The 25,215-nt window shown below is 40.6% G+C and overlaps 1 protein-coding gene across 2 annotated transcripts in view; it reads right to left on the bottom strand.

The window, feature by feature from the left end:
• The window catches only part of DDI2 (DNA damage inducible 1 homolog 2), a 33,418-nt gene that overhangs the window by 4,351 nt on the left and 3,852 nt on the right, over positions 1–25,215 (bottom strand). Inside the window, exons 2-9 of one of the 2 annotated variants that reach the window (XM_074218370.1) lie at positions 22,861–22,990; positions 14,375–14,608; positions 13,072–13,198; positions 9,999–10,126; positions 7,841–7,969; positions 5,980–6,083; positions 4,415–4,604; positions 2,393–2,455 (exon numbers count right to left, since the gene is read on the bottom strand). In XM_074218370.1, coding sequence (XP_074074471.1) covers positions 2,439–2,455; positions 4,415–4,604; positions 5,980–6,083; positions 7,841–7,969; positions 9,999–10,126; positions 13,072–13,198; positions 14,375–14,608; positions 22,861–22,990 — 1,059 coding nt within the window. In that variant the 3' untranslated portion in view covers positions 2,393–2,438. Of the gene's footprint in view, positions 1–2,392; positions 2,456–4,414; positions 4,605–5,979; positions 6,084–7,840; positions 7,970–9,998; positions 10,127–13,071; positions 13,199–14,374; positions 14,609–22,860; positions 22,991–25,215 lie in introns of those variants that run through there. The other variant, XM_074218369.1, reaches the window with a different exon arrangement.

The following is a 25,215-nucleotide window of genomic DNA, read 5'->3' on the forward strand; positions in this document are numbered from 1 at the left end:
AAATAAATGAATAGTGACTTCCCCAACAGGGGGAGCTGGGATGTGAGGTCACCTGGGCAGAGTATTCATTTGTTTTGTTTTTGAAAGGCAATAGGGTTAAGTGACTTGACCAAGGTCACAAAATTATTTCAGTTGTCTTGAGGAGGAATTTTGAGGGAGCCAACTATTCTGAGGAGGTGGAGGAATGCCTTCTGGGGATGGGGACAGACAACCCAGGTCACCAAAGGCATAGTTGGATGGCCTGGAATCCATAATGGAGCTGGAAGGGGAATGTGAAGCAAGGCCAGGATGGAATTAAAAATCTCCAGTAGAGGAGCATGGGAATCGCTAGAGGTGTCTGAATATGGAAGTGACATGATGGAAAATCATGTAGCAGGTATGGGGAGGTCATTAAAACAGTTCAGATTTAGACATGATGAGGGCCTGAGGTAAGGGGGCAGGTAGTGAGAGAGGGGAATGTAGAAAAGGGCAGTGTTGGGTTAGAAATGACAAGGGTGGGCAACTATGTGGGTAGGAAAGGTAACAGAGAAGATGACTTCTTAAGAATATCTCAGAAGTTATGAACCTAGGAGGTATAGCTGTGTCCTCAACAGGAAATAGGAAAGTCAAGAAGAAAAGCAGGTTTCTGGGGAAAAATAAATGAGTTTTATTTTGTATAGACTGACTTTGAGATAGTGAAAAGAAACATCAAGGGTAACTATCCAACAGGGAACTGGCAAAACTGGGTTTAAGAGAAAGGGATGGAATTACAGATCAAGGAGTCATTTGGATAGAGTAATTTAAACAGATGGGAGCTGATGAGGTCCTCAAGATAGCAGGGAGTGATCTACATCTGGCATATATCTGGGTACTGTAACCCTGGACAAAATTCTAAATTCTCTAAGACTACAAATTGTAGATGAGCTTGCCAATTTTCCTTAATAGAGGGGGCTTCTTAAAAACTATGAAATCAAAGGAGTAGGCAAAAAAATAATTAACTATACAAAAATGTAGATAGTCGATTAAAAAAATAGTTTGGGAGAAAAGCGAGAATGCCCCAAACATAGATACATATGTGTGTAATCATATTTCCTGATCACTGATAAGTGGGAATCTTCACAGTGAGTTTAAATTTGGCCCAATGATATACAGTCTATGTCTCTAAATAGTTTTGGTCCCAGTTTCCCAACTGGATTTACTTCCCACAAGTCCCACCCAGTTTTATCAGGGATTCATTCAGGTGCCAGTTGGCTTCTCTACACTAGCTTAAAAACAGTCCTGAGGCCAGTCATGAGTTTACACACCAGCCAACCTGCTAATGTTGCAAGGCTTTTAAGGTCCTATTCAGGGGTCATGAGTGAAGGGGAATAAAATACTACAAGTCTGACTTGAATGCCTTATTTGGAAAAAATAATTAAATATTAAACATTAAAAAAATTAAGATATTAAATAATAAATATGTATTTTTTAAAAATCCATCTATCCTGGAGGGTGGGGGGATATGGCAATAATGGTCTCCTGGTTCTTCAGATACAAACTGAAATTAAGCTTGGCCCTTGGTCTCACTGCTGGCAGAAGAATCAAGGGAATGCCCTCCTGAAGCTCTACAAGGCTGGAATCGAGGACCATGGAGGGCAGAGGGAGGAGAGAGGCATTCACATAAAAAACATGACTGTTTTTAACTGGACAGTAGTGTGGGGGGGGGGGAAAGCAGCACATATCTAACAACAACCAGCTAGCAACCATTCTTGGGTACTGAAAAGATGGTTTCTTTCCTGGTCCTGGAAACAGTTCCCATGTCAGAACAATGGAAGAACAGCATTTTTCCTGAGAGTCTTCCATGGCCAGGCTGGGAAAGAACTGGGAGAAAGTAGGGGCTGCTGGCCCCTAAAGCTGGCCTGCTGATGCCACTGAGCTGTGACTCAGATGGAGGTTTGGGCTCCAAGGTGAAGAGAACTACTCTGGAGTCCTCAAAGGAGTTATTCTGTGAGGAGGGATCAAACCAAGTACATTTGGTTTTTCAGAGGAAAGGGCCATAATGAAACAAAAGAAAAATGTTCACCATGATTCTTTTGTATAGTAGTTGAATATGTTATGTTATTCATTACTGTTAGTTGTTAAATTTTTAATTCATGTGGTCATTTCTTTGGGCGGTTCCACAGAAGACAATCATGAAACCATGAACTTGCACAACACATGCATGTACATAGACATGTATGTGTGCATCCAACACATGTATTCCAGCATACAGAGGCTACGTGCAGGCTAGTTGTAATTAGATTAAACAAGGTAACACGGTGAATTAAGAAGGTTGAACATCAGACCCACAGGACACACAAGTAAGATCCCTGGTATTACTCAGACCAATCACATGGAGATTGTAGTGAAGGCTGAAAGTGATGGCTATAAATACCTGGTCTGAGGCCCATTCCAGCTGCAGTACACACACATTACATGCATCAAGGCTTCTGACGCTCTGTTTGAATTAGGAAACAGACAAGCAAACGTGGGTTAACAACTCAAACCACACAGCATGCAAGGTTATAGTAGCTGGGCCTGCCAGGATCTGAGCCAGGGCGGACCGGATGGAGCAGGCCAGGCGGGTCTGGTCACCCAAGAACTCTGCTGGATGGGCCATGTCACTCCGAGGGCTGCTTCTCCCATCAGATTGTAACTTTCACACCCACCCCATCTCTCTACCCCCCCCCCCCCCCAAGAGAAGTCACAGGTACCACCAGGACAAGGAAACCCTGCTAAGATCTACTGTCTGGAAGGACAGATAGTGATCGGAGAAACAAAATCTGTATGGGGAGTAAAGAGACTAACCATGTGCAGGCCCCACCTCTCACATCTGTCTCACAAAATAAACCTAATCTGATCATTTCAAGACCCTTCCCAACTTACTGTCCTGTTTCTACCCCTAGGACCAAGCCAAACCCAGCTTCAGAGACCAAGATCAAGGCTTCCTTCGAGCCTGGTTCACAAAAACCTCCACTTTTAGCTCCTGTCAGCAACAGAAAAGTTACTGACCCCAAAAAAGGTGAACCCGAGGCCCTGGGCAAAGCTGAGAGGATCTACTTCTATCTGAAATCAATTTTATGGCTCAAGGTGTATTTTGCTAACAGAAGGTATAAGAGAAAATAATATTTTGCTCCTTCCTTTTAAATGACTATTCTGTTGGCTCATCCCAAAGGAATGACTCCCCTTACCATAACAGAAATAGGTAAAGGGTAATGGGATAGAAGATCAAGACCCACCATGCTCATCAACTAATGTTCCCAAAGCTAAATAAATCCTTAGAACCATGAGAGCCGTATGCTGGCTGTTGGTGGGAGAGAAAGGAAGAGTTTGGGTAAACTCACCTGTGTTTAAAAATTCTTAGAATATAACTAGGAGCTATCATTTGTCTATCATTTCCCTTCTGAAGTACCTATTCTGATAGTTTTGCATATCCAGCCTTTCAAAAGGCCCCCAACTCTCTGCAAAATATCAATGCTAGAAATATACACCATACATACATCGATGATCCAAGGAAGCAAGAAATAAAAAGAAAGTCAGTGAAACTAATTCTATTGCTCCCACTTCAAAGTGGACCAAGTCATACTTCTGGCTAGTACTCAGTAACAGGTGTCTTCCCTTATCAAGTGTAGCTATTGTCAATATGATCTGTAACCAAAAAGGTATTGATAACATTTTGTGTAATATTAGCCATGGTGATACATAACTCCAGAGTGAAACTTTTCATTTATGCCCTGAAAATCTTGGTTTGATTAGATCCTGTCCTTACCCAGGTCACAAGGCCTAAAACTTAGAAAAAGATAGGAGACAGTATGGTTTGAACTGTTATGTCACAGTTATGTGGTCTCAGAAAAACAAAACTACTGAAATTTCAATCACATCCCTTATTATCCATCCTTTTGATTCTGGCAGCATTTTCAGGGAATACAAGGATAAAGGGAAAGGGTATTCTTTCACAGCTAGAGAGCTACTCTTTCCACTTAGTTCAACTTCCTGTCAAAAAAGAGTCAGGAGAGAAAGGAGAGAGGAATGATTCTAATCATTCTAGTTTGCATTTCCTCAATAAGAAATGAGGCAGGTGTCTGGAAGACATATTACTGTTATAAAAGAGGGCCTTTTTCTGAATTACAAAGGCTTCTTTTAGGAAAAATACAGGAAATATAAGACACTTAGTAAAAGATTCATGAGAAAAGAACTCCTCAATAGATATCACCCATAGCAACAAATTTCTTCCTGGTCTGACTAAACAACTCTGCTTTCACTATATTAAGAAATGGGAGTGGGTTGTGAAAGCCTTCTAGGATGCACACTGCGGAGGCTCATGAGCAGAATCATAAAGGGGCCTAGATTCTAAGGCTCACCCTTTCCTGGCTCATCTATAAAGCACCAAAATAGGAAATTCAGTCGGTTCAAATACCTGCATCTTCCACGGACTTCTGAAGAGCTTCTGCTAGTTCTTGGTCTGCGATCTCCTCGGGTCGAATGTCATCTCGCCCTGAACCATACGCTAACCTGGCACATTCTGGGAGCTCTCCCTCTGGAAGGAAGGTGGTTTGTGTACCCGTGGTGCCAATCACTAGTACATTTTTCTTGAGGTCAATGGAACACTGAGAGAGATAAAATCAAACCCCAAATGTAAAGGATTCTATTCTGCTCCTCAATACATAGGCTGGAGCTGATTCTGATTAAATGAAATAGATTAAATGCTATCAGAAAAGCTCAGCTCTTCAAATGAAGAGATGTACTTGAATGGAAATTACCATTTGCCAAGAACAACACTTAGAGGAGCAAAAGAAAGTCAAGTGAGTCACTCTGGTTCTAAGGGCCAAAGTGTTCATTCTTCAAGACTCTGCTTATTAACTGAGTTTTCAGGTACTGTGAGTTAACAGGGAAAATGTTAAGAGAGAAGGATAATTGGCATAAGATTAATGCTCCAACGTAAAGCAGCATTTCTTGTCCTTCATCTCCTCTGCCTGGAATGACGGTGAATGGCCACAGGGAATCAGGGCTGCTTCTCATTATTCAAATGGAGAAAGGAGGGGCTGCCCAGTCCAGCAGGTAAGAGGCCTAGCACTACCTCTAGGGGCAGTGAAGGGTAGGGCAGGGCGGAGCCTCTAGACCCCCTGGCCAGGACTGCAGAGCACTTCCCCTGAGGCCACTCCTAATTCTGGAATCCCCTCCCCACCATCTTTATTCACTCAAGCAGAATTCTGTGCTTGGGCTGCAGGCTCAATCACACAAAGGTCTGTGTCCATGTCAGGAAGGTAGTGTCTTCACACGTGCCATTGTGGTGGCTTGCTCAGAGTGCTGGAGACCATATGCACAGGCTGTTTTTAAGAAATGCTTCAGGGGTGGCTAGGTGGTGCAGTGGATAAAGCACTGGCCCTGGAGTCAGGAGGACTTGAGTTCAAATGCGGTCTCAGACACTTAATAATTACCTAGCTGTGTGGTCTTGGGCAAACCACTTAACTCCATTTGCCTTGCAAAAAAAAAAAAACCTAAACTAAAAAAATTAAAAAAAAAAAGAATATTAACTTGTTTTTACATGTAACCAAGGAAAAATAGAGTATAATGGGCTCATAACAATGTCCTTACAAAACCAAGGCACCAGAGCATCTTCCCTCCTAACAAACGTTTTCATGTAATTCTAGACAATCCCTTAATATAAAGGCAAGGTTGACTGACTTTTTTTACCTATGAAAAGCTAGGAATTAAGAGTTCTTATACTCCTAAAACATCTACCTTGCAACTGCTCCCTACAAATTCCAGAATTATTTTAGTTAAAATCTACAATTTATATGAAAAAGAGATGTTCTTAGTCTTGGCAGGCCAGGAATGAACAACAGATGGAAAGCTCATTCCAATTTATGGCCAGCTCTTAGGCTCTCCAGGTCAAAATTAACATTTAGTATATGGCAGATGCTATCGCACTTCCCATCTCCCCCACCTACCACCTGAACCCAAAAGAAAAGCAGGACTTACCTGATGTCTCTTGAGCATGTCCAGTCCCAGAAGCATGTCCATGGGCTGTTCCTCAAGTATAGAAAAGGAACAAGGCAGGAAATCCCCTTCAATCTGAACTTGAGCTGAAGCAGAAACAGAAAAGTAGATACTACAATGAGGTTCATGAAGGCCAGGGCCCCCTTTGGAAACTGTAATGCTGGAAATAGGGCCCAGCAGTTTCCTTCAAAAGATTCTGAAATCAATGAGAGTTTCAAATATCAAAATCTTTGAGGCAATGATGGTGATTAATATGAGTATATACAAAGCTCTTGGAAGCAATGATTGTTTTTTTTTTGTTTCTTGTTTTAAAAACTAGTCTGGCTTCCAGCTCAAGAGAGTCCTTGGAGTAACACAAGTGATGGACATACGTAGTCTAAGGTAGAACAATGGTATTTAAAAGGAGATGCAGAACTTGTGAGGAAAACTGGAAAGAAGTTGTTTCTCTGACATGAAATATTTTCTTCTCACTTATGGCTTTAAAGAAGTTATATACTAAGAGGATGATTTTATCCTAACAAAAAAGAAGGACCTCTGAATCTTCAGACCCTTCTTGTCTAGACAGCTCCCTTGGCAAATACAAACTGGCTCTGCCACCAGGGTTTACCTTTGGAATATTATACCTGTCAAATGTAAAGGGCTAAATACTTGCAAATTACAGGCCTCTTTCTTGAATTTCTAGATTATACAAAAATGGAACATAACAATCTGTAATTTCTTCCCCCCCTTTAGGATAGCAATGTTTTCAAAGGCAATTCATCTACTGCCAGTCTTTTCACTTAGGGTGTTTATTTAGCCATCTGGCTAAAGTTTTCAGTAATTTTATATTTGACTCACGTATCAGTCTTTCATTAAATTTGAAAAAATAGTTAAGATTTTTATTTTTCTAAGTAGTTTTGAATATTTCAATGATAGAGGCTGGTCACATAGAAGAATGGACAAAATAACTGATATGCATTCATAAGGAAACCTTTCATGTCTATAAACAGGCATTTCCATCAGGTTCAATTTATCCCTTTCAATTTGCTCACACAGAATACCATCTGTATCCAGATAAAGAACTGTGGAGTTTGAACAAAGTTCAAGGACTATTCCTTTTAATTTAGAACAAAAAACCTGATAGCTTATTGTCTGATCTTGCTATCTCTTTTACTTTATGTTTCTTCCTTAAGGATATGATTTCTCTCTCATCACATTCGATTTGGATCAATGTACAACATAGAAACAATGTAAAGACTGGCAAATTGTCTTCTGTGGGGGGAGGGAAGTAAGAATGGGGGAAAACTGTAAAACTCAAAATAAATAAAATCTTTAATTAATCAATTTGCTCACACACAAAAAAGGACAAGAGGGACATGTAATTTTTTAACTACTCCTTTTGGTTCCGAAGCTTCTGCCTACTCCTGCCCTCAGTCTTTTGAACCAGTTTGTAGCTATGTGCCAACATGGCAAAGACTATCCTCTAAAGTTAAATTTTTAGAAATCTGGGAACAGTGGATCTCATTATTGGTTAGAAAGGTCTTTATCAGAGCCCACTTGGTTCTTGAATAAAACCCCTGCTATGACATCTTCAACAAATTGTGATGTCTAACAAGTTCATCCACAGTCTAACAAATGAGATCTCCATAAACAAAAAGGTGAATTTCTTCTTTCCAAGATTAGCACTGGCATAACAAATCTAGCAATAACAAAATTAATCATCTTCTATTAGGAAAGTTATGAAACTAATACTCCCTTCCCCAAGTACAATAGATTCTATTTAGCTGATTTACACAATGCCTCTTACTACCATGAGAGAAACTCCCTCACCACCCCCTCACTAAGCTTCTGAGTTTTTATTTACCGAGATGTACTCTGCCAATAATCTTCTGTGTGCCAACACCTTTGGCGATCCCTGCCCATCGACGATCCACAAGTCTCATTATGTTACACCTTTCTGCACAAGCTTGGCTCATGATGGTCATTTGGGCTCCTGAGAAGAGATAGCAGCACCACAAACTGCTTCAGAATCATTTAACAATCCTAACAATGCATTTCATAGGTGGTATACATGAAGAAGGATCCATGATTAATCAGAATGGAGTCACAAAGCAAGACACCCCCCCCCCAAATTTTTTTCCCTCATTAACTAGCAAAAGGGAACTAAGTAAGTTCAAAGTTGTCCAAGATAAGCAGGTCATATAAGTCTCTGCTCCAATTTGGAACTAGGAAATTCTGTTGAATCTTATGTGGCCCAGAATTCAAGCTGGTTGGGCTGCGTTGTTTTCTCCAAATAAAATGTAAGTAAGCTCCCTAAGGTCAAGGGCTATTTGGGTTTTGTATTTCCAGTGCCTTGCATATTTTAAGTGCTTAATGAATATTTTGTTGAATGAATATTTTCTTGCAGCACAGTAGACGTCTAGTGTCTCTCTTATATATTTTGAATTCTGAAAATATTCCGAAAATTCTGTAAATACCACAAGAAAGCAAAAAAAGGACAGAAAGATGCATATGGGACTCGGAAGCCCAAGAATAGGTGAAGATGATGATATGAGTATTCAAGTGATGACCCCAAGTTCCTGAAAATAATATCAAGTTTTTGTTTTTGTTTTTAACTTTTGCAAGGCAATGGGGTTATATGACTTGCCCAAGGTCATATAGCTAAGTTAAGTATTAAGTGTCTGAGGCTGGATTTAACTCAGGTCCTCTTGACTTCAGGGCTGGTTTTCTATCCACTGTGCCACCTAGCTGCCCTAAGATAATTATTTTAAATTCTGAGTTGCTAACATCTAAGGACTTCAAAACATTTTACTAAAACACTGTCATTCCAATTTTATTCCTGTGAAAATGGAATTCAGAGTTTACTTATTTGCCTAAAAGCGGATGGGAAGGCTGAGAATTGATTTCCAGCCCCAACTACTCAGATCACCTTAATTAAAAGATGAGAGTGGTCAGGCCAATTTGTGCTCCTGGGTATGTGACAGATTCTGATAGATCTGACAAATATCTAACTGTGCCTTCGCCTCAATTTGACCTCTTAATTTAATGGCTTCCTTCCTGTTCTGATCTCTCTGTTCCAATCTCTAGTTTCATATTTCCAACTCTTTGCTAGGACTTCTTCACTGTCAGCTATGCAGTGATCTCAAAACTCAAGTCTAAAACAAAGTTGATGATCTCAGCCCTGCCCTGGTCCCACCATGAATCCTAATATCCCCATATCCTTCACTCAAGTTAGTGACCAAACCCCAAGAGTTCTCTTTGCATCTCCATTCCTTTCTTTCCATGAGCTCTTCCAGTACATAGAGTTCAGGACTTGAGGACATTATATCTGTAAGCAGTCTTACTATCACAGGAGGACACTGGCCTGCCTACATTCATTTCTACAACCCACCTTCAAAAAGCCTTCTAAGACTCCCCAGGGACAACTCAGTGATCTGAGGCATATGATCAAGTCTCAATCCCAAAGCCTAGCTTTCAAGGTCTGTCATACTCCACTACTCCTACAGTGCCAGTCGGTTCACACACTACTCTCTACACACAAACTTCCCCTTGCTCATTCCCTTGCCTGTCAATGAAATGGCATATTTTTTAATCTGACTCCTATCCCTCTCCCCTGACCCAGTTCAAAGCTCATTTCCTCCTTCTTGAATTCTCTAAAACTCTGTGAACATTAAAGTAATAGAAATACTGGTACCAAGTACATACAGTCACCCCCATTTTACAGAGAAAATAGATGCAAAGAGAAGCTAAGTTTCTACCCAATCATACCCACTAAGTTAGCAATTTTGGATTCAGACCTAGGCTTCTCCTGCCTGAGGAACTTCCTTGATTCTACAAAGCCCTGGAGCTCAATCTGAACATGCATAAAGTAAATTCATTTTTAGGGTTTTAAGAATGACAGTGACCAAAGTACATGGTGTCCCAGCATCCCAGGAGTTCCCGAACGCTGCCATAAAGACACTCAGGACCTTCTCAATAGTTATGGCTGGTCAGAAAGGAGGAGTGAGAGAAGGCAGGATCACCTGAATCCACAAATGCTTTCACAGGATGTCCATTCACTTTGCAGTTAATATAAAGCATCACAACTTGGCCAAAGCTCTCGGGAGCTTCTTCCATAGCTATTGTCATGTTTTCCTCAATGTTCTGTTGCCTATAACAAATCAAAATCAGGTACCAAGAGCATTATTTCCATTAACAGAAATCTAGGTGTTTCAAATAAAACAGTTAAAACCAGATGTGCCCATTTCTTTGGCCCCCAAATGCAGGCCAGTTATGAGCAGTTGAGTCAAGGCTGGCTGCTTAAGAATGTGCTTTATGCTTAAGAGTTGAAATGTTGCTGTTCACAGAGATCTCTTAAAATCTGTAGATAAAAAGGCATTTATCTAAGAGGCCATATTTTATTTCTCTAGTAGAAAATGATGCTGCAGACTAAAGTAGAAGGTAGATTGAATTTTGCAGTCAAATGGTTTGAAATATATTTAGGACTAAAATTGGGGGGGGGGGGTCAAAGTTAATAGTTATTCCAAAAACCATGGCTCCCACAAAGAAAAGAGATGTAGCTCTTGGCATTTCATCTGAGCTCAGCCTAAGATTGTTTGATGACTTGCTTATGGTCACATGCTTTTGAGGGTCCTAGAAGTTGGACTGACTTCAGCTTCCCAGGGCAGTACTTCTCCAGTATGCTTAAGCCTTCATGTTGCAGACTGACCAGAAGAGGCTCCAAAACAAATAACCAAAAACTAAGCTGGCATCTGAGTTCATCTCTTGAGCCGGGGGAAGCATCTACAATGTCAGCTCTGTAATCTTCATACCTGGATGCTTCAAGTGCTGTTTCTAGTCACAGGCGCCATGCCTGTGAAGTTCTGCCCAAGAATATTCCAATATGGCACAGTGATTTATGACCCTGGATACACCAGGTCAACTCATATCCTCCAAAACTAAGAAAGGAAATGCTTTAAGGCAACTGATGAGCTAAACAAGCATCTGTCTTTTGTGAAAATATCAGAACTTAAGTGACTTAGTGGGCAGTGATCAACCTGCAATAAAATACTCCTCTTCCTGGGTAGGTTGAGAAAGGAAGGCGCCAGCCATCTGATCTGAAACATGGGATCTCTCAGGTTTCCCACAAAATCTTATGGTGCCTCAGTACCTAAACCTCTGCAATCACATCAGTGGCATAGCCCCAATATCTGATGGGTGCTAGGCCTCATAAAATCAAATCTGTGGAGGAAATTTAGAAAGAAAGCAAAGTGTGATATACAATGGTGACTTTGTGTTAACTGAACAAAGATGAAGCTCCACTGCAACCCCTGTAAACTAGCACTGTCATTCACTTACTCTCTGCATGCTACACAGGAAGCTATTCAAAGCAGACAAGGTTTCCTTTTTAAAGGAAGAGATGTTTTAATTTTCTTCTGGGAAGAAATATGAGCCTTAAAGATATCGGTGGTTCCTCTCCCTTTTCTTTTTTTCTAATAGCCTAACATCATGGTGACATTTCAAGGTACTGTGAACACTGCTTTGTAGTTGATTAAAAACCCAGGACCGGTCCTGGGTAGCCCAACTCTCCAAGGGCACCTCTAGGTAGCTAAGGTCTTCCATAGTGCCATCTGTTGGAGCTGATTTCTGATTATTGTTTTCCTATTTCATCTGGTCTACTTGCCAGAGATGGTTCGAAAAGCCACTTAGTGGGGTCTCATAAAGCTTATGGGGTCAAGAAATCCAAAACCATAACCAAAAAAACACTTACATTCTTTATATTTCTAGTTTAATGGTAACCCAATATCTAGTTTCATTTTTTTTTTTTTTTTTTAGGATTTTGCAAGGCAAATGGGGTTAAGTGGCTTGCCCAAGGCCACACAGCTAGGTAATTATTAAGTATCTGAGACAGGATTTGAACCCAGGTACTCCTGACTCCAGGGCTGGTGCTTTATCCACTGCGCCACCTAGCCACCCCTACTTTTAATTTTCTTAGAAAAATCTAGAAAATAATGTGTTGTTCATTTAATTTACTGCCCCAACTGCTCTTTGGTTCCAACAGAACAAAGCTCACAAGAGAAACTAAAAATAAACTGTGCCTTGGGCTACAAAGGCAGACAAGTGACAATCAAATGTGGAGATTGATTTTCATCACTAAGGGCAACACAAGAATCTGCAAGAACACAACTACTCTTTCATTAAAATCTCGAGCTTAAATTAACAGGGTTGACATGATAAAATCTTGGTACTAACTATAAAATGCCCAAATATAATGTGGCTTCAGAGAAATATGAACAGGAATCTTGTCATATGGTCCTTCTCCTGAGGGAAGAGCACCCCCAAATAGATTTAGGATTCCAAAATATCATTTTTTCAGAGTTGTTGTTCTACCATAAATAAGTTTCAACTAAATAAATCACAAAGAATCAAGCAACCTGTTGATGGGTATTAAGAGTCAAAGGAGCCTATTTAACTGACCTGGAGCAACCCTTCAGCTGGAGAACTTCCTTTTCTATCTCAAGGAATTCCCTTGTACATCATCTTTCTTTTTTTCAAAATGTAAAGTTCTGTAGGCATTTATTTCTCCCTTTTACTGTTCCCACCACTGAACAAATAAAATACCAAAAAACAAAACCCTCATACATTCACAGCCAGTAAAACAAATTCCCAAATTGATCATATCCCAGTACATCTGTCTCATTGTGGATTTTAAGTCCCTTGTCTCTCTGGCAGAAGGGGGAAGATATGATTCCTCTTCAAGTCTCTGGATTCAGGGTTTTTAAATCATTGCATCGATCAGAGTTCTACCTATATGCTGCTGTTTCTGAACAACATTTCAGAGCTACTCTGCTTGCCACAGAGACTCTTATGGAATTAGTAGGGAAAGAAAATAGTCCTCAAGTTGTTATCATCAAATTATTCTGAAATAGCCAACAACTATTTGATGTTGCATCAGACCCTGGGGCTAATGGGACAGAAAACCAAAGTGACTGCGCCCCGTGAATCCCTCTGCCACAAGCATTAGGACTCTAAAGAGTCCCTCAGAGAAGATTGTTTGTCGTCGGAGAATCCTGTTATTCACAAAGCCTTCTTTTCCTTAGGCAGGGAGTTTGTTACCTTATATCTTCTTCTATTTTGGCCTGAGCTTCCAGATCAAAAGGGTCAGCTGCAAAGAGACGGATCCTCTCTTGCTCCCTCCGGGCTCGATCTTGCTGTTGTTCTACCAGGACCCTAGTAAATTTCTCTGCAAAAATGAGATATGTAAATGACCAAACTCCAAGCTGATGGAATTTTATACCTTTCCACCATTGGTTATGATGTCTAACAACTTCTCAAAAAGCACCCGCAAGAAAGATGGAAAGAGCACAGCTATTAGTCACTGCCTTCTTTAAGTCAAGAATTCAGCAAGATCATTTATAAAGTTTAATCAGATCTGTCTCTAGTCTGATAGAAAGAACAGTCAGATTAAATTAATGAGATAGTTATCTGCCATATAAGTATCTCATGGTTCTCTTCCAACCTATCTCTTGTAAATAATATAAATCACTAAAAATTCCTATTCTTTACCAAGTTCTACCCTTAACCAGAGAAATGGAAATGACTGTCAGTCAGCATATACCTTATGTAAGCATGCTGAGTGAGCATCAGGCAGAAAACTCATCAGAAATGATTTCTAACTACAGAAACCTGACTGACATTTCCTTAACATTTCATTTTTTTCAGTCATGCAACTTTTGGGATACTTAGGGAAACTTCAAGCAATTAATCAGTGAAGTAATCTTGAGAAATAAAAACAATTTCCTCCAAAACAAACATCAGTACAAGAACTTTTATCAAACGCATGCTGCACATAAAAAAAGGACAACAGGTCACAACAGTGGTGGAAAGAAATACAAACTCTAAAAGTGAAGTTTGATGAGATAATGTTTGCAAGAGATTTTTTTTTTATAATGGTAATGCTTAATTACAAAAGCAGATGTCTGAAAAGGATTACATCAGTTTTCTTCCATTTCCCAGCACTGGTAATAATATAGTTCCAAATAACAAGACCCATTACTACCCCAAATCAAAGGGGGATTAAGCTAAAAAGGGCACTCACTGCTTTACATGATTGCCTGAGGCAAAGTCCCAAGAACCCCTTTTATTGTCACCCACCACCTCCCCACCCCTGGTTACTGAGTTAAAATAAAAGCTTCCCCACTGAAAATCATTATCTACTATGGTCATGTTAAAGAATAATTAGAAAACATTTCCTGCCTTAATGCCCACCAACACACCCCTTGACACTGAGGCCAAAGTATCCCTGTACCACTCAGTCATTCTAAGTTAGCCAAGGACTATGGACTCTGTGAGGAAGGTTTGACACAGTAAATGACCATCCCTGAAGGTCAGCTTCACAAGGGGATGGCCACAGGCTTACCAAGATCTCCACTGAACAGGGCTTCTGCCAGGGGTGGGTTTCGCTCCTTGAGCAGAGAGAGCTCATGGGGATTGGCAAGCAACATGTCTCGGAGCAATGCTGGATTGTCCAGGCCCTGCGGGGATGAAGTCGTGTCTGCTGGGGATACACGGGCTGACTGGGCAGACTGCTGGGGTGGCCGGGAGCCAGATGTGCCAGGCACAGCTATGCTGCTGAAGTCTATCCTGGGCAGACCTGGCAGGATAAAGTTTATACCAAATGATGACATAAAAGAAAACTCAATACAAATGTAACAACAGTCATTTCCAAGGAAAATCTTGCAAAGTGGGTGGCCTGGGACAGCTAGAGCACTGGCCCTGGAGTCAGGAGAACCTGAGTTCAAATCTGACCTCAGACACAATAATTACCTAGCTATGTGGCCTTGGGCAAGCCACTTAACCCCATTGCCTTGCAAAAAAAAAACCACTAAAAAAAAAATTCCTGACACTGATGTGGAACCAAGATGGTGGAATGAAGGCAGGAAATCCCTGTAGCACTCCCTCAGACCACTCCAAATACCTTTAGATAATGATTCTAACCAAATTCTAGATTGGCAGAATCCACAGAAAGACTGAGTGAAACAATTCTGCAATCCAAGACAACTTGGAAAATCTGTAAGAAAGTTCTATTAGAAAGGGCCACAGTACGATCCAGTCATGCCACTAGAGCAAACTGGCTCTAGCCATCCAGGAACAGTCCACAAGATGCCTGGGACAATGGCAGCCTCTCAGTCCAGGGATTGCCAAGGACAACTTGGAAGTCAGCAGAAAAACTGCCATACCAGAGCAAGCATGGAGCCCAGTCTAGTGTACCTCAGCATAGACCTGGCCCCAGGAACCAGAAGCAGGCCCGGGGAGTCAACCAGCAGGGAGACACCCAGTTACTGCTTTCAGAGCACTCAGTTCAAGGACTGTACGGGGGCCAGGGGAGACTGCAGAAGTATCTCTGCCATCTCTGAGGCAGGACTCAGTTGCTTTGCCCATTCTCAGATCCAGGTCACAGTCTGAGGCCCCAAACTATCATTGCAGAGCAGGGACCCTCCTCAATTCCAAGACAAGAGGAAAATGCTTGTATCATCAAAAGACCAGGAAAGCAATCAGAGCCTCTCATAAGATCTTGAAGAAATTGAGGTGGGAAGGGGTCCCCCAAAAGACTTCAAAAGCTTGGGAAAGTACATCCTCCACCCTGGAAGCAGAGCCCCACCTTAACAAAAATCAATTTATAGGCTGGAGAAATAGGTAAACAATAGAAAAAAAATCTGACCATAGATAATTACTTTGGTCCCATGGAGAATCAAAATACATATTCAGAAGATAATAAAATCAAAACTTCTGTATCCAAAGCCTCCAAGAAAACTATGAATTGGTTTCAGGCTATGGAAGAATTTTAAAAATTTTGAAAATCAAGAAAGGGAGGTAGGGGAAAAATTGGGAAGAGTAATGCAGGAAAATAATGAAAACCAAGTCAGTAGTTTGGTGAAGGAGATACAAAAAGAAATACTAAAGATAATAACACCCTAAAAATCCACTTTAGGTCAAATGGAACAAATCAGATGAAAAGGTCAATGAGGAGAAGAATGCCTTAAAAAGCATAATTAGCCAAAAAGAAAAAGGAGACAAAAAAAGCTCTCTGAAGAAAATAATTCCTTCAAATGTCAAATGGAGCTAAGGAAAGTTGATGACTGTGAGAAATCAAGAAACAACAAAACAAAACCAAAAGAATGAAAAACTAGAAGGAAACATGAAATCTCTCAAATGGAAAAATAACTGACCTGGAAAACATATCCAGGAGAGATCATTTAAAAATTATTAGGCTATCTAAAGGTCATGACTAGGAAAAAAGCCTAGACTTCACTTTTCAAGAAATAATTCAGGAAAATTGACATTCTAGAAGCAGAGGGTACAATAGAAATTGAGGGAATCCACTGATCACCTCCTGAAAGAGATCCCCAAATAAAAACTCCCAGGAATATTAGTCAAATTCCACAACTCCCAAATCAAGCAGAAAATAATACACAGATCCAGAAAGAAACAATTCAAACATCGTGAAGCTAGTCAGGATTACACAGGATTTAGCAGTCTCTACGTTAAGAGCTCATAGGGCTTGGTATATGATATTCCAGAAGGCAAAGGAGCTTGGATTACAAATGAGAATCAACTACCCAGCAAAACCAACATCCTCTTTCAGAGGAAAAGTCGGACATTCAATGAAATGAGGGATTTTCAAACTTTGTTGTTTAAATGACCAGAGCTGAACAGAAAGTATGATCTTCGAGTATAGGACTCAGGTCAGGCAGACAAGAAGGGTAACTAGGAGGGATTACTGATGTTAAACTGCTTGTATTCCCGAATGGGAAAATGATACTGATAACTCATAAGAACCTTCTCATTTATTACAACAGTTAGAAGGAGCACATATAGACAGGGCACAGGAGGGAACTGAATATGAAGGTATAATATATTATAAAGATGAATTTAATGGGCAAGACAGATTTGTATTGGGAGAAAGGGAGAAAGGTAGAATGGGCTAAATTATTTCACATAAAAGAGGCAAGAAAGTTTGTCCAATGGAGTGAAAGGGGGGAAGGTGAAGGGGGAATGAATGAGCCTTCACTCATCAGAAGGGGCTCAAAGAAGAGATACAGATTTAACTGGGGATAGAAATCTATCCTAATCTAAAGGAGGGAAAGGGTGAAAAGGAGAGAAAGAATAAATGGGGATGGGGAGGAATAAGAAGGAGGGAAACATAGCTAGCAATAGCAAACATGGGGGAAAATGTTGAAGCAATTCCTCTGATGGATATATTTTTTTTTTAGATTTTTGCAAGGCAATGGGGTAAAGTGGCTTGCCCAGGGCCACACAGCTAGGTAATGTATTAAGTGCTTCAGGCGGAATTTGAACTCAGGTACTCCTGATTCCAGGGCTGGTGCTCTATCCACTGCATCACCTAGCCACCCCTCTCTGATAGACTTGTGATAAAGAATGCTGTCCATCCCAAAGCCCGAGTTGATGGTATCTGAATATAGACTGAAGCACATTTTTTTCCCCTCGCTCACATTATTTTTCTTGAGGTTTGTCTTTGTGTGTGTGTGATTATTTTTACTTTTACAATATGACTACTGTAGTAATGTGAAAAAAATAAATACATAAAATTTTTTTAAAAGAAGGTTTTAAAAAAAGCCCTTACACTTGAAATATTCTAATTGGCAAAAAGGCAAAGTTATTAGATGCTAAATTCTGCAAGTCTGGGCTGGACTGCCTTACCCGCTTGGGAGGTTTCTAACAATATTCTGAATTTACTCATTCATCTGAGCTTTCCAAACACCAACTTACTGACTCTCCCATTGCCTCAGGAGGTCAGAAGGTAGCAATCATTTTATAGGCAGAAAAAAGAGACAATGGTCAAGAAACTTTACACAAAGAATATGAGTAAAGCTATAACAGGGCTTTTGAGCATGACTGATCCTAAACCAAGCTGTCATTATTCAAATTGAAGGGGTTTTTTTTTAAGTTCAAAAGAAAACCAAGGTGTTTCCCTCAGATCTTGAATCCAATGGTCTGATCCAACTGAATTTAGATTTATTTTTTTCGAACCATAACCACTTTTTAAAAAACTGCTTTAGTCTTATGCCTTAGCAGTTAGACTATCTAAAGGCAGTTTATGATCTCAGTGAATTTCCACCAATATTCAATGAGATAAAGCTATAAACAGGATCCTCTATGAACAGCTCTGAGATCACTGGGAGGCTTCTTTCTTGGCAAATCCAATGGCCCATTTTCTTTCCTCCTCCTTGACTTGCCATGAAAATGCATTTTCCTGGTGTCCTTCAACTTTCTATCCTGGAGTCTCTTCTCCTTTCTCCTTACTCTCTGTATCAATGACTCCCAAATTTGTTTATCAAGTATCAATTCAATTTCTTTTTTTTTTAATTATTTTTTATTATGAACAAAAATCAGCATTTCCAAAAGAGGATTGCACATGACTGCAAATCTCTTGTGTGTATATTTTGCTTTTCTTTTTCAGTATATAATAAATTTGGCACATACAATCTTACTGTATGTGATTCTTTCTGGTCTTCCATGTTTTCTTCTTTATGGTTTTTTTTAAAGGCTTCAATGATTCTTTTGTTTGGTAAATTTTCCTTAACCATCTTAGACTTTCCACCTCCCAAATCTCAAATTGAAGAGAAAAAACATTTGCATAGTCAAGCAAAACAAATTCTGACACTGGCCATATCTAAAATTGGATATGGCCTACTATTTCTAGCTGCCTGCCTCTCCAGGGAGCTGCCACCTGGATGGCTTACTTCAGCATGTCTAAAGTTAACTTCTTTCTCTTCCCACTCTAAACTTGCCTCTTTCTCAATTTCTTTCCTTCTGCAGAAGGTACCCCTCCTTGTCAGTTATTGAGGAATATGCCAACAGCTCCTTATCTCTCCCTGCCCCAGAGATCCACTTCTTGCATCTGGTCCTTCTTCTCTACTGCTGTATCACCTCAGATTATTCAAACCTGCCTCTTATTTCCACTCTTCTCTCCCTTTCAATCCACCTATTGCTGAAGCAGCATATCTAATGCATTGCTAAAAGGACAAGTTCCACCTTTACCAGTTCAGGTTAGAATACTAATTCTGGTATCCAAAGACCTTAACAAAGTGGCTACGGGCTGGCTGCCTAGGCTTCTCCTTCATGTTCACTAAGCTACAGGAGAACTACATCACTATTCTATTTCATTTCCTTAACTATGTTCCACTGATTCCCCAGGTGGAGTAAATAACCTTCCTCAAGAAGCACCTGGACCTACTGAAAACCTCTTTGCTCAGGGTTCACTTACTTGGTCCTAACCTAGTCCATGAAGCCTTCCTTGATTTCTCCCTTCACAAACTTCTAAATGCTGCAAAGCAGAAGAGTCAGGCAGCTAGAAATAGGAGGCCATATCCATTTTTAGATATGGCCAGTGTCAGAATTTGTTTTGCTTGACTATGCAATTGCTTTTTCTCTTCAATTTGAGGGTTGGGAGGTGAAAAGTCTAAGAGGGTTAAGGAAAATTTACCTATCATATTTAGTTGTAGGGACATCATGTCCTCATCAGCTATTTGTGGGGTAGGGACTGTTATTTTCCAGTTTGTGTGTACAGTGTATGGTATGCTACAGGTATCTAATAAATGTTTGTTGAATTTTGCAGCTCATAAAATCAAAGCACAAGAATAGTCTTGAACATAGAGCTCCAAGTACTGGTCATGTACCTTTCGGGTCTGGCAGAGAAAGAGCTCATGTGACCACAGCCATCAGTCAGGTTTGTTTCTGCCAAGGCCCAGGGAGAGTTTACCAAGAAAGGAGGGGGCAGTAGGGTGGGAGAGAATGACTCCTGCTGTTTTGAAACAGGTTTTCTATCTCCCCTAACTGATAGAACATTTGTGGCCTGTCTAGCTTGGGACAAGGAGTTTTCTTTCCATTTTGGTCACCCTGTGACTGTAACTGGTCACAAACTGCAAGACAAGTTTATCTTGCTGGTTTGGTAGTTTGTGGAACATATAAGAAGTCACAATTTTAAGAAAACAAAAGAGGCATCTGTATGCTGGCTGAGGACATAAAGGTTAGCTTCCAGAAGATCACAGTTCAAAAGTACTTATAAACAATACAAACATGTTGTAGCCATCCTCAGCAACCCACCAGCTGTTACAAGCTACCACAGAAATGAACTAATTAAAATTAAGTTGCACTCTATTTTTTCTTGTTTCCAAAAGCATCATACAAAGTCAGGCAGTAGTTTACTGAAACCCAGGGAATATCAAATCAAACTCAACAAAGACTCAGTCAATGGCTTCCTTCGAGCACACTGTATTTCCTCTTGGTCTCAGAAATGATGCTTTTGCAAGTTGCAAAAAAGAGTTACTGCACTGTGAGGCATTAGGAAGAGTTCTGGATGCTTCAACATGGATACAGACTTCTCCAAACTAAGAACTTCTTTGATACCCTGCTCCTCAGGAGGGGTCTCAAACCTTGAGTTCTCCCACTATGCTCAGGTAAGAGATGGGGGAAAAACCCACAGAATAAGGTAGGTCCTTATCCTTGCCATCAGAGAAGCACCTATCATTACAATCAGCTTGGGGAGCACCAGGGGATTGAGAGGCTAAATAACCTTGTCAGGTAACCCCTTAGGGCTGCCTTTGGACTCCATCCTCCAGAGTCATTTTAAAGTAACTGAAGGAAATATGCTAAATTTCAGTTAATATTAGTGAAAATAAAGATCTAATTTCTTCTCCATTCAAGTTCACAGGCTTCCTGAAATCTATGGTGGTCTGTGGACCCCACTCAACAATCCCTGATGTGAGATACTTGAGCTGGGGGTGGGGTGCAGGGTGTGTGTGTGTGCGTGTGCGCGCGTACGTGCACTCACACGAGCACAAGGGGGAGGAAGGAAGGGAAATGATAACTGTCCATTAAGTGGCACTGGCAGAGCTGCAGAGACACATGAAAGGACCTTGTCTTGATGATGGGCAGAGCAGGTGTCAAATGATGAGAAACCGACTTATGATCATTTCAAGGGCATAAAGGAAAGGGTGCAGAAGCCCAACTTCCCCACCTGTCAGTTGTGTGACATCACATCACACCTCTACCACCTCTACAAGAGGATGAGTTTACATTTTTTGACTGGACAGTGGCTCTGTGAGATCAAAATGCTTTTAGAGAAAAATCAAGCATAAAATGTTATTTGGCATTAAAGTCTTCTACAAACTGAGCTCTCCTACTTTTCCGGGCTTCTTACACTTTACCCACCCCCTGGCCTTCTTGCAAGTCTTCATAAGGACACACCAGCTCCCCCTCTGTGACTTCTCCCTGGATGTCTTCCATAGCCTCCTCTCTTCTGCCTCCTGGGTCTCCCACAGACGGAGGGGGGTGGGGGTGGAGTCTTTCTTTCTTCTTCTGGTTCCCTTGCTTTATTCTCATTCATATTCTCTCTCTCTCTCTCTCTCTCTCTCTCTCTCTCTCTCTCTCTCTCTCTCCTCTCTACCAAAGACACTATATCTTCTATAAACAGGTATTCGTATACAGTTCCCTCATTAGAATGTCAGTTCCTTGAGGGCAGGGAGCCTGATGTTTCTTTGTAATCCCTGTCCCCTAATTGCCTGGCCCACAGGAAGTCTTTACTAAATACCTGTTCACTGACTGCAGTACCCTGACCTCATCACATCACTCTTCTCTTCAGAAGCCTGAAGGCTTCCTCACTGCCCACTAAATTCCTGACCTGAGCTCTCAAAGTCTTTCACGTGGGGGGTGGGGGTAGGTCTTCTTCCACCTTACAGGTTCCTACACTACAGCCTTTGTTGCTCCAGGCACAGGCTTTTCCATTTTGCAACTCTGCCTGTCATCTAGGCCTGAAGAATTCCTTCTCTCTACATCTCAGCCTCCTGGCTTCCCTGGAGATCCAGTTAAAACCACCCAAGTGCCTTTCTCCATTGCTCAATGCTACTGTCTCCCTCAGAGGGTACATCTTCTATTTACCCTGCATGGAACTTGACTGGACACAATATTTTTATGTTGCCTCCCCCATTAGAATGTGAGGGCAGGACCTATTTTTGCCTTGTTTTGTCTCCCAAAAGGTTTGTGATTCAACCTATCTGCTCTTACATAGGGGTCCCCTTCCTCCTCTTCCAAATTCCATTCAAACTATCCTATCCTATCCTCTCCTCTCTGTTCCTTTCCTGTCTGCTGCTCTTTCTGTGGCCATGCTGACATACTATCCATCTGTTTAGGTCTCTCATTTCTTTTAAGACCAATGGAGGTGCCAACCTCTCCCAGAAAGCTCTCAGTTCCCCATGCAAATGATTTCTCCTTCCTCAAATTTCTTAAAGTTTTTTACAATGGTCTTCTTTGCCTTATTACATACTGCCTTAGATTATAACATGCTTTTTGAAGGAACAATTCATTAAATTATGTATTTACCATTAGATAAAAAGTTCTTTTGAGTTTGTGCACTGTCTTTTTTTTCATTTTTTTTTTTTTAAATCATGGGTATTCTCATCTTCTCCACTGAAGAGTTACTCTCAATACCTCACAGTGGCATGGAGGTCATTCTGGGTTCTTGATATCTAAGCCAGCAGAGTTCAAGGGCTAACTGGTATCACTAAGGAAAGGCTTTATGTATGGCCCAGAAATGAATGACCATTCATGAGCTCAGTCTGGTGAAGCTCAGAAGAATAGCTAAGTCATCCATAATGCCATATGCTTAAGGGGAGAGGGGTTGCAATCTGCACAGGTTGTAGGAGTGCCCATACAAAGAAAACCAGTCATATTAGTGAAGTACTTTGACTCTTATCATGCTAGGTACTGTGGCCAAAAACTGAGAAGGTAATCCTGAGATGGGAAAAATGAGAGTTAGAACAGGAAATGAAGGCCTCCTTTCTTACAGCTAAGACCAACTAACCCCCTGTAAGTAAGATAACTTACTTGGGAATTGAACAGGAGGTCGTGGTTCTGCATTCTCCTTCTGTCTCAAAACTACAACATCCCCATCTTTCAAGCCATATGAAGCCAGAGATCTGTGGTTGTCAGTGAGAGGCCTCTCTGCATAAACAATCTGCAAAAGGAGAATTTGATTTAGTACTGAAATACCCCATATGTACCCCAAAGAGAAAGCTACAATCCCTCACTTCCCTATAATGTTTATAAAACAATGGTTACAAGGCTGGGCTTGTTTCCGAGTTAAGCTACAAAATGGAAGCAACTCCCTCTGGGAATGGTAACTGTATCAACATTATATCATTATATTATCATTCAATAAGCAACCTTTTGTCCCTGGTGGGGAAAGTTTCCCAGCCTGTTACCCTTTCCCTCTCTCTCCCCACCCAAGTTCTATCAGCAGCATTTTCATATCAGATGATAAACTAGAGAATCTTCAGAACAGAGCAATCAGAGCAGAAGGATACAATAATAGAGACAAATGAATAAGCTTCAAGTATTTTTTAAAATGATCCTCAGTCTTAAATACCGACACAAATGTCTACAAGTACAGAAAAGGTGAAACAATGTGATGAAAAAAAAATCATGGGGGTGGCTAGGTGTCAAAGTGGATACAGCACTGGCCCTGGAGTCAGGAGTACCTGAGTTCAAATCTGACCTCAGACACTTAATAATTACCTAGCTGTGTGGCCTTGGGCAAGCCACTTAACCCCATTCCCTCATGACTTTCAAACATTAAGAAAATTTCATTTCACCCTTCAAGGTGTCTCAGAGGGAACTTGAAAGCAAAGCAGCAGGTCTGTGTGTCCCAGGAAAGAAGTCAGATTCTGATTTGAATCCATAATCTAAAAGAATTCTAAGTCCTAGGGGCAGCTAGGTGGCACAGTAGATAAAGCACCAGCCCTGAAGTCAGGAGTACCTGAGTTCAACTCAGACACTTAATAATTACCTAGCTGTGTGGCCTTAGGCAAGTCACTTAACCTCATTTGCCTTGCAAAAAAAAAAATTCCAAGTTCCAAGTCCTGCAGTGCATCCTCTTTCGGTGCACAAATGACAAAGCCAGTTCTAAGATGAACCTTTACAAGTCTAACACTATGAGATGATATGAAATTAACCAAAAACCCAGTGCTTGCCACATACCTGTTGTTTAATATCTGCTTACTGAAGAAATGACATTGAGCTGAATGACAAAATAATTCCTATTACTTCCCACATAGAACAATGAGCTAGATACCTAGATATATGATTTCAACTTACACCTTTATCAACAAGTGATCACTTAAAAGACTAGGGATAAAACAAAATACAAGACCAGGTCCCTCAAGAGGCTAACAATCCAGTTGGGGAGATCCTTGTTTTCACTAGTGTCAGAGGAAACAAAGTCGGGGGGGGGGGCCTCTTAGTCTATACCTTTCTGAATCATTTCCTTCTAGTCATTTCCTTCAACAGTCTATTAAATGAAGAATGAATGACCCACTTAACATTTTTCCTACCTCGTGTAGACCCTCAGTGAGGTCCTTGGATTTATAGAGATATCCAAAGTTTTACTCCCCAACAAATGCACTTCTGAACTTCCCCCACAAGTCCTTAAAATTCAAGTTCAGGAGAAACAGTCATTCTCATCCTAGGTAAATGTTATTCATAGTAATCCATATTACAATAAATCTAATAAGAACAAATATTAACATGCAATCACATCCACCCCCTCCCCCATCCAATTGTTGCTATATCAAACCCCACAGCTTCCACAAGTTCTCACATTCAATTTGCAAAATGGAAACACTGCAAACTGAGTACAGTACAAACTGAGGGCTTCTCACTTCCACTCATCACAGAACAAACTACACAGCCAACAGTTTTTTGTTGGTTTTTCTTAAAGAACAATCTGATAATTACATTAGTAGTTAGGCAGGGAAACCGTGAACTTGACTCAAATATATAAATGTATAGTGCCAGCTTATTCCTTCCAATGGTTACAGAGATGCAAAAGTCTCAAGTTTACAAGACATCCATCTCTAAAATCACTTACACTAAGTTTACAAACCTTCCTAAAATTTATAACTAACAGTGATAAACTCCAAGAGGCAGCTCCCTGAAATGCAGACACTGTTGACTGGATTCTTAAATCAAAAATGCAAGAAAGCTAGTCAGTTGGTTCTGGATTTGGGGTTTCAACTTCCACACCATATTAAATTAGCCTGTTCCTTAAGGATAAAAAACTGAATGGATAAAAATTTAAGCTTGAGAAGGTACCCTAAAACATCACAAGATCAATTCTTTATTAGCCAAGTAGCAAAATTATAAATTCATTTCGTTTCAATTCAGTGCTATATGAAACAACCC

This window comes from Macrotis lagotis, chromosome 1 (genome assembly GCF_037893015.1).
Source record: "Macrotis lagotis isolate mMagLag1 chromosome 1, bilby.v1.9.chrom.fasta, whole genome shotgun sequence".
NCBI lineage: Eukaryota > Metazoa > Chordata > Mammalia > Peramelemorphia > Peramelidae > Macrotis > Macrotis lagotis.